Here is a 9,851-nt window from a genome sequence, read left to right on the forward strand (position 1 = left end):
TCAAAGAATCACCACTAATTAAACAAGTCATACCTTTCAGCAGTATAATTTTATACAATTGTAAATTAATTAAACAAAAAAGTTGAACTTTTAAAAAATGTTTGCTCGTGACTCATACCATGGAAAAGCAGTTATCCCTATTAACTTAAAAACTGCAATCATTTACAGTCCAGTTGTTACAAAAGGCCTCAATGTGAAAGGAACAAATCTTACACAAGTTTAAGACAATGAAGTATAGCAATTAGTACCCCATTAGAAAACAACAATGAAAGACAACAATTTAATGCCTAGACAAAAGCACCAAAACCAAACAAAAAATACTTGATCATTGCATGGAAGTKTAAAAACAAACAAATAAACAAAAAACCCACCTAAAACTATGTATGATTTATCATTATGTTCATTTCTTTTCTGCAAACATAAGACAGAACAGTTTCTTAAAAAAAGCTGATATACAGAAATAAAATATACTCCAGTGAAAAAAAAGTTCTGATACCATATTGAAGAAAACTATAAGGTACGTTGCATAAAAATCCCAGTAATTCAGTAAGTTAGCAGGTAAAATCTGCTTTAAGCATGTGAGAAGATTTTGACTTTGGTCATCTATTGTAACAGATCTTAGAAAATGAATGAAAGTCTCTATTCTCATACTATTAATAAAGCAAGCAAGTCTCATTGTTGGCTTTTCACAGCCCTTGAAACTTGAGTGTCTCACCTCAGTCAATTTCATTCCAGGTTTGACTACTTTAGCAACTGCTGCAGCAGTAGGAGACATAGCTGCTAGTTCCTCCTCAGACAGTATGGCTCCTGAAGATATAACCCCACAAAATACCGTTAAAAAGCTGCTATAACCCTCACTATAAATATTTGTTAATAAAATAAAAAAACAAACCTTCATACATCTTTGCATTTTGTAGCGATTGTAGTTTAACCAACTGTATTTCAAGTACTTAAAGTCACTGGATTACAAATTTGTCTATAATTTTATATATATTTATAAACATGTAATTCACTAGTATCATATATTCTCATATTCTTTGATCAGTTTAATTTGAAATCATGAAAACCTCTGCTGTTAGATTCTTAAAATTTAGATCATTTCAAAATGCAAATAATTGAAATACCAAATACAAAAAGCAAGCAAGACAGCAAAGTTTCAACATCAGGTTTCTTAGCAAACTCTGTAGGAGGCTTAGTGTGGCAGACTAAGTATACTTAGTGCTTCTCTGTTCCTTCACTATCCTTTCGTCTGCATATATTAGCTACAATAAACAGCAGCAGATTTTTCCTCCCAACAGAAAGCACAAAAGATTTCACACTGACAGAACTAAACCGTTGGATATTAAGTATCATTTGATATTAAAAAGAAATTTAAGGACAATGTGGAGTGGTTTTTTTTGTAATAACAGTAAGAATATTTTATCCCCCCACACTACCTTCTCAATAAATAAATAAAGCAGGATAGTTCAGCCTTAAGAAAACATTGCTCTCCCTTTTCTTTGAAAAGATACCTCAGATTAACAAAAGAATTTCAGAAAGCATTTTGACAGAGATGCACTTTCTGATGGAACCTATGTATGTGTTTGTATAAAGCTTCTAAAATGCACGATCAGAGCTGACCAAAGATGAATTACGATTAATGCATTTATGTCATTTGGAAATTCTAGCACAGAAATTTCATGAAAGCTTACTTAAGATACAAAGCCTGAGGCTTCAGGTACTTCAGTTCCTAATGTTACCCCTACCTTTACGTTTTGTAGCAGACAGCAAGTCATTAGCATTCTCTAGCTCTTTTTCCAGCTTACTGATCTTTTCTTTCAGTTCTTTTTCCATTGCAGCTTTTGACTCTTCCACTTCAGCTAAATGCTCCTGGGTTGCTTTATTAGCTAAAATTAAACCAGACAATAAGGTTGGGGCTTTTTTTCCCTTTCTCCTCTTTTTGCAAACCAAAGTTTGCAAAACACCTCAAATTTCACTTTAATTTCATAAGGTCTGCAGAAGCCCATGTTGACAAGAATAAACCAGTRGCAGGACAGAAACATGAACTGCTGCTTATCACTTTTGCTTAGAAGAGAAGAGGGCTAAAAATATGAACWCCTTTTATTAATCAATGAAAAGAAATCTAAAGTGAGAAACTCAAATGAAGACATATCTGGCAAAACTGGGTCTTCCCACCAAAGCCCAAAGTAAAATCCCTGGGTATATCTGAAGACCCTTCCCCTCCCAAATAAATTCAAGTATTTGTGATAAAATTTCTCTTAACAAATGATTGATGTTCCCTCCATCCAAAACAAAAAGTCTAATGATTTCCCTTCACAAATACTCCATAACCRTTTTTGAAAACATCAACACTGTAGCAAAGGAATACAAGCTAACAGCTTTTTTACATTTGCCACTTCCCACACAACACAGCTTACCTTCACCTGCTTCCTTCAGAAGCTTGTGCAATTCTTCCACTGCTCCTGTCAGTTCATTACTCTTTGCCTCTGAATCATCAGCAGCGCTCTAAATATAGGCATTTTATTTAATATTTTTTTATTTAGCGAGAGCAAATATTAGCTTTACTAGAAAGCTAAAACTGTTTTTGCATAACAGATTTACCTAAACTGGACAATTCTCTTTCCACTTAGTTTAATTCTCATTTAGATACAAATTCCACATCTGATAGTTAAAAAAAAAAAGTGGGGGGCGGGGGGGGAGGAAAGTGTCAGGCATTAATTTGASCTGACAAGGCCAACTAACATACGTTTGTATTCCCTTTAGCTGTTTCACAGCATGCTTTTGTTCCTTAGTAGAAAAAAAATAGTTTGGAGAAATTTAAATATTCATTTTGCTCACTTTTAAAAATTTTGAGATTTTTACAGAATTTTATATAAGCACTAATTCTGCAAGTCAATTAAAGACAATAACAGAACAAAGCGAAGAAAACAATGCAAAGTTGATAAATCTTCTGCTAAGCAGTGAAGGTTCAGAGTAGGCCCTAAAGGGACAGCACTCAATCTCAATTCTTTCAATATGTTAGGCAAAGGGCAAACCTTCAATGCCCTTCAAACCAATGTTTCTATAATAAATACAAAGGATAGGAAGAGTTAATAAAAAAAAAAAATCAAAACAAACATAACAAACATAAAAAAAAACCAAACATACTGGCAATCCAGTATGCTTAAGAAAAGTTAGCTGTTGGCTTGCTGTCAACTGCAGGGACCTCTGTTTATCATACTAATATTAATGTAGAACTCAAAGATTTCACCTCACTTAATTCTAGGTGAGTATAATATGTATGTATAAACTAAAGAATATTCAACTATCCTGTTTGCAGATTTGGCCTTAGCAAACTACAGGAAAAGGCTTTTACTCCATGAGCTGACAAAATAATAATCAGCAAAAACTTTGTTAAATTATGCTTGAATCAGTGACACATGACATTCAGTCACTTTATCAGATCACTAACACTTGCAGTGTTCATTTCAATGAACATCTGCTAACCATGCATAAAAGAACAGTTCATATAAGACCCCATCTCCTGCTACAACGTTTTAAGATGTAACTACATCCATACAACATGAAGCCTCAATGTTCTGAATACAATATTGTTATTTTAAACATTTCTTTTTTGTTTAATCTATAGAATGATCTAAACAAYGTGGTATTATCAATGTTGCCAAAGACATCATCATAATTGGCAAAAAAAAACCCAGTGTTTTGGGTGCCTGGTCACATCAGTTACCCAAACTAGAGATACAAAAAAAATGGTCTGCATTACAGTTAAGCCCAAGATTTAGATCCAAGAATAATACCAACATACGGTGATCATTAAATATACCTTATACAAGTTGGATAATTTGATGTGGGCATTCAGTTCATTGTGGAATCTTTCCTCCATACTGGCTTGTTGTTCTTTCGCCTGGTGAATTAAAAAAAGGAGTAGGGCAGTGTAGCACTTCATTATTTCTATTTCACACTTTTTTTTTTTAATTGTAGAAAAACTGTAATCCTGTCACACGCACACTTCAAATTATCTTACCTCCTTCAATTTACTCAAAAGGTCTTCCACATGTTTCTGCAGATTTTCATTTGATTGTTTTAAGCTGTTTACCTGTTCCTCCATTCTGGAAACCTGTTCAAATAGTAAATTAGAGTATCACATATAAATTTGTCTTCACAATCCACCATTTTGGAAAATACACATCTCACTGTTTTCTACTTCAAAAAAGAAAAGTTCTGGGAATAGCATAAAAGGTTACATTTCTAATCGTCTTTGTGCTCCTTGTATACAGTGGTGAGATTCCTCAAACTGTTCCAATTATGTATATCTAAATAACCTCTGTAAATGGGAGCTCTCAAATGAGCTGAGCATTACAGGGAACCTGATCAATCAAACAGTTGTAGAAACAGCTTCTGAGGTACCTAAACAGAAGCTCATTGAAGCGCAGTATTTTCAAAATATAGCCAYTGATTCTGCCACACGTTTTACTGCAGGAAAACAAAAACATCATCACACACATACAATCTAAAGAATACTAAGTCAGATTCTTCTGCCCCTTCCCCAGTTAAGAACTGCATTTCTGTACTTTTTGGCAGCATTACACCACTATATCCTCATGTTATCAGTGACTCCACAATTTCTGGTTTCTGGGTTGCGATTAAAATGAGATAAATTTGTATCTCATTTATAATTAAAAACTCTTCTATTGTAGCTAACAGTAACTAGACATACTCCTTGTAAATCACAAGCCAAAAGAAAGCATAACTCCTTAGCAGTTACAAAAAACATACTGATTTTTTTCTTTAAATAAAACCAAGGGCTATAATAATTGTATTAATTCAGTTAATCAATTAATCATGTGGCATTATTTATATGAAATGAAAACAACAATCAGGAATTCTATTACCTCTTCCTTCTTGTTCTCCAGATTACATTTAAGCTCCAAGATCTCATTGCCTTTTTCTCTGGCAGTATGTAGAAGCTCATCTGTTTTGGCTTTCAACTCAGTGTTCAGCCAAGTGTTTTGGCTCTGTARTAATTCTTTTTCTTGCTCCAACCTTTTCTCACGATACTAAAAATAAAATTGCACAGTGTAACTGTACCTGTTCCATAGAAAATAAAGAATCTAATCAAAGTACTATCATCAGWATAAAAGTAAAAATAACATTCTAATTTGGAAATTAGCACTAAATGAGAGGTGGTGCTCCTTATTATCCATACTAACTTACCCATCTCAGGCTAAAAAGAACTTCTTGACACRTGAGTTGGTTTCCTCAAAGTTTGCTTTTTTACAATAGTCAGAAACAAAGATTTCTTTGTAGTTAAAGAAAATTAATTAMAGTACCAAACCATTACCTTCCTCCTCCCTTTACAATTCTTTATGGAGTTTACTCTGCCAACAGAAAAGCGATGCATATTCAGAAATAGACTTTTTTCTCCATTCTACCTGACCTCAGGGACCTCTAGGGGGCAAGAGCAGCTACTACTRCCACTGTTGAGCTCTGGGCATGCTTGTCCAAACTGACATGCTCTAAATATTCACTCCAAATATTGCCTGCTCTATATAYGCCTCTGACTTCCAAAACCTGACATCAATTTTATAATAAGACCTTTTGTCATAAATGACAGAACAATTYAAATGGTCTGACCTACTTTCAAAGTTAATAATGACAAAATGATGATTACATCAACTGTAAATAACTAATTTTTATAGCATTATCACATTAACAAGTAGAATGGATATAAAACACCACTCACCTTCACAGAAACATCTGATGTTTGAAGTTCATCTAGTTTTAACTGAAGTTTCACCTTTTCTGTGTTTGCTTCTGTAAGCTTTTCATTTAAGCGTTTAACATCCTCTGGGGGAGGAAGGAGAGAAAACAATGTAAACAAACAAATAGTAAAACTATTAGTTTTACCTATTAACTAGGTTTAACTAATAAAGTAAAGACAGATAACTTATGATGAGAACTTTAGCATTCTTTTATGATTTTCTGCCTCCAAAGCCAAGTACCATTTATCAAAACACTGCATTCTTCTACAACGTGCATGTAACTTCCTAMATCATTTCTCCTCCCTAAACCAAATCCTGTTTTGTGCTAGTCTATTACTGGGAGCTACCTACATAAACTGGACACTCTGTGCCAGCCCAACTCTTCAAGCAAATGTTTTTTTTAACCTAAGGATGTGTACTATTTCGTTAATATATTTTTGACTATACCGTTTAAATGTTCAACTTCCTGAGATCGTCTTTCACTCGTTCGAACCAAATCTCTCTTTTCAGCTTCCAGTTCTTCTTTTTCTCTACTTAAATGGCTCTGAAAAAAATGCAGAAGAGCACTAAAGAAATGTAATCAGCTTTCTCTGACAGTTTATAGTTGTCATTTACATTTAACATCACAGAGACTTGTGCTAAATAACAGCAAGTTATCCCAGCCAACTATAGTGACTGAAAGCTGGTATAAAATGGTTCAGCAGTGGAAAATTGAATACAGTCTAAACTGCACAGTWTAAAAGCGTAGCTGCTTTCACTGTTTCTGTCACATTGGTATATGTAATTCAATTCATATGCAGGTTAACACACCACTTTCTTCTAGTGCATTCAAGTTTCCATTTATAAACCATTCTGATACTAATGCCCAGTTGTCCCCTTGTGCTTACACGTGAAATGCCAATATTGCATAAGATTAGGCAGCAAAGGAAGGAGAGAAGTTTTGTTCACATTAAAAGACTTGTACTAAAAAGCTAGTCTCCATGCCTTTCTTTAACTGGCATAGGGATATCCGGACTGCAAYAAGGCCCACTACAATTCTAGCAAGACCAGAAGGAAAATCTTTCAATGCCAAGCAGATGAAATGAACTGAAGGTCCAGGAGAAYTCCAAAGCAAACAAGAACTGTTTTAAATTGCATCTAATTATAATGTTATTTGAAAGACCATTTTGTCAATTAATTTATAAGCTCACTGAAAGACTTGTGTTAGATAAGAAATAAAAGAATAAGCAAGAAACAAGGAAAAYAAACAAGTGCAAAATGCAAAAATGAAATAAAATAAAACAMAAATCAGTAGTCTAGGGCGATTTATAAGCTATACTACTGCCTTTGTCTTCTAAGGTGGCAATACAAACCACTTCAGTTAGACTCACACCAGCCCCTCTGGGGAAACTTCAGATATATCTTCTCATTGTGAACAAATCAATCTAATATTTTCCCTTCCTGCTCCAAAATTCTGCTAGATTAGTCAGCCGAAGTGACTTTTGGTTGATCATAACACAAGGCAATCCATGCCAGTGTGTGGAAAAGGATGGGGAAGAAAGACCTCTCTATTTTTCAGCTTAACATTAGATTAGCTGCAGTATGAAACACAGCTTAGACTGTCTGATTTAAGGGTCAGCTTAAGTAACTTTGGAACAGGTTTCAACTATGGTGAAACAGTTTACTCAAACTGAAATAACAGCATCTGTGCTGCCGTAAGTACACCTGTAATTCAGTTTGTTAAAACTAAATTTTATCCAAAAAGCACACAATCTTCCTGAGCAAACGTAACTATATTTATACTGATGCAACTACAGTCTACTTTGGAATTTCATTGTATTATTTCTTGCAATTGGAAGGTGCACCAGTCTTTTAGCCTATTACCTAATTCCTCCAGTACCTGTATAGCTGTGTTACGATCCTGAGCAGCTTCAAGTTCTTTATTTTTCTCATTCAGTGACTTCAACTGGTCATCTATTGAATGAGAAGAAACAGTAGTGAGGTATCTTGACCGTAACAGAACCCATTCTCCAGATGCAATTAAGTCATTATTTCCCTTSTCAACACTGAAAAGAGAGGGAAGAGTTCAAGACTATACTAAACAAAATGTATGGATTGGATGGCTTGAGAGAAGTATTGTAGCAAACTAAAGTAGTCCTTAAGGGCAGAGGCGTTTATCACCAAGATCAATATACAGACCATTATCTTACTACTATTCCAAAATCAGAAAGCCAACACAATTTTTTTCCCCATTAAACAGAAATTTCAATTAAAAAGAAAGAAACTTGAATGAAAAAGCAAAACCTCACTTTATTTGCAGAAACAACAAATTTTGCTGATGAGCAACATTTAAATTCCTGCTTCAAGCTTTAAGCATTTCCACTGGATTGTGGAATGAAAAATTTTGTCCCGTCTTAAGAATGCGCAGTTATACTTACGAAGTTTTTTAAGCTCCTCACGGAGAGTTTGACATTCTTGTGTCTCATTTACAAGCCTCTCCTGACTTTGAGCCAGACGYTTTTCTACTTCAAAGTATTGTTGCTCTGCAAAACAACAATGCTATGTCAATTCTGCTAATAAACAACTTTTCTCATCTTTAACAAAGAACTCTACCTATCAACAACTATATTAAAGAACAGTACTTATCAAGAAAATATCTAAAAATAACAATACTGTAGTAGAACTCAAAGAAGAAAACCTGTCTTTTCGAAGCCAAAAGAGATATTTCTAGATTGGATTAACACTTCTTAAAATATTTTGTTGGCATGAAAAAACATATGTTTCTGAACATAGAATCATAGAAGGGTAAGGTTGGAAGGGACCTCTGGAGATCATCTAGTTCAAACCTCAGCATAGCCCATATGGGGATTGAACCTGCGACCTTGGTATTAGCAGCACCACACTCTAACCAACCGAGCTAAACCTGCCCCCATGAGCCATAAAAGAAAAATTTAATCAATTTTTATACTTAATATTTTTGATTTTGCTCAAATCAGTTCTATTAGCACAACTACGTACTGTTGGCTCAGTTATGTCAACTTAAAACTTCTTGTAGAGTATTTCTACACAGATRCAATAAAGACCATGTAAGCCTAGGCATCATGAGATAAAATCTCCTGTATTCTATGATGTACATCCCAGAATCCCGGGGTGTGTGTGGGGAAATCTAAGTTTTGATTTACTATAGGAAACAGTAACTGAAAAACCAGAGCTAATTTTTCTATCAGGCATAGCGAACTTCTTAAAAAAAAATGCTGAGGGATTTCTACATATTTTATGCTTCTYAATAGTATTTTATAATTTCAAATAATCCTGCCCCTACAACTACATTTAAGAGATAGCCACACAAAAGAGACTTGCCTATTTAAATTAATAAATTCTGATGTATATGAAGGCAACCCTAAGTTTAACTGGGCAAGGTTTTTATCACGAAACAAAGACACAAAAGGTGAGGGAAAGGTGGGGGGAATGTTCAAAGCGCAAGCATGTCGCCTACCTGATAAAGTAACTTATGTGCACAATCCTAGGCAGCACGTTCATCTACCCTCTTCCCTCACCTCTACTCCAGGTCCCTGGAGTAGCATCGGCTTTTCTGTGGCCGAGCARCACCCAAACCAATACAGGGGCTTCGCCTCTGTCAGCAGCGGGCTATCTGGAAAGGTTCATTTCTCCAACACGGAACTGGATAGAAAAACCGCGACCCTTAAACCGTTTCAGAGCCGGGCGGGCAAAATGCTGCTTTCTCTTCCCTGACCGCGGACAGGGCAGGCCGAAGCGCGCCGCTGCTCATCGCTAACCCCGCGGATATCGGCTGTGCTTTAAGCCCCGGTGCCGGGCCCGCCGGCGCCCCGGGCTCCCCCCGGCCCGGCACTCACCGCTGTCCACCTTGAAGCGTTCATGGCGGGCTCGGAGCCCGTCGATCTCGCTCTGCTGGTCGGCCAGGAAGCGCTCCAGCTTGCCCTGCACCGGCTTGGGCAGCTTGCTCAGCTCGGCCCGCTCCAGGACCTGCTGCAGCACCGCCGCCATCTTGGACGCAGCCCGCGCAGCCGCGGCTGCTGCTTTCCGGCGGGGCCGCGGCCAGGCGCAACGCCGGCGCCGCGCATGCGCGGG

General features: G+C 36.3%; 1 protein-coding gene across 3 annotated transcripts in view; it reads right to left on the reverse strand.

Annotated features, from left to right (window-relative positions):
• Positions 1 to 9,802, reverse strand: part of TPR (translocated promoter region, nuclear basket protein) — a 41,806-nt gene extending 32,004 nt beyond the window's left edge. For all 3 annotated transcript variants that reach the window (XM_085312436.1, XM_085312435.1, XM_085312434.1), the window contains exons 1-11: positions 9,617 to 9,802; positions 8,180 to 8,284; positions 7,642 to 7,715; positions 6,210 to 6,306; positions 5,744 to 5,847; positions 4,893 to 5,057; positions 4,025 to 4,117; positions 3,824 to 3,904; positions 2,418 to 2,505; positions 1,746 to 1,886; positions 716 to 807 (exon numbers count right to left, since the gene is read on the reverse strand). In XM_085312436.1, the coding sequence (XP_085168562.1) occupies positions 716 to 807; positions 1,746 to 1,886; positions 2,418 to 2,505; positions 3,824 to 3,904; positions 4,025 to 4,117; positions 4,893 to 5,057; positions 5,744 to 5,847; positions 6,210 to 6,306; positions 7,642 to 7,715; positions 8,180 to 8,284; positions 9,617 to 9,767 (1,191 nt within the window). In that variant the 5' untranslated portion in view covers positions 9,768 to 9,802. The remainder of the gene's footprint in view (positions 1 to 715; positions 808 to 1,745; positions 1,887 to 2,417; positions 2,506 to 3,823; positions 3,905 to 4,024; positions 4,118 to 4,892; positions 5,058 to 5,743; positions 5,848 to 6,209; positions 6,307 to 7,641; positions 7,716 to 8,179; positions 8,285 to 9,616) is intronic.
• Between the last annotated feature and the right edge of the window lie 49 nt (positions 9,803 to 9,851).

Source organism: Rhea americana, unplaced genomic scaffold (assembly GCF_003343005.1).
Source record: "Rhea americana isolate MKP2758 unplaced genomic scaffold, rheAme1 scaffold_364, whole genome shotgun sequence".
In the NCBI taxonomy this organism is placed as follows: Eukaryota; Metazoa; Chordata; class Aves; order Rheiformes; family Rheidae; genus Rhea; species Rhea americana.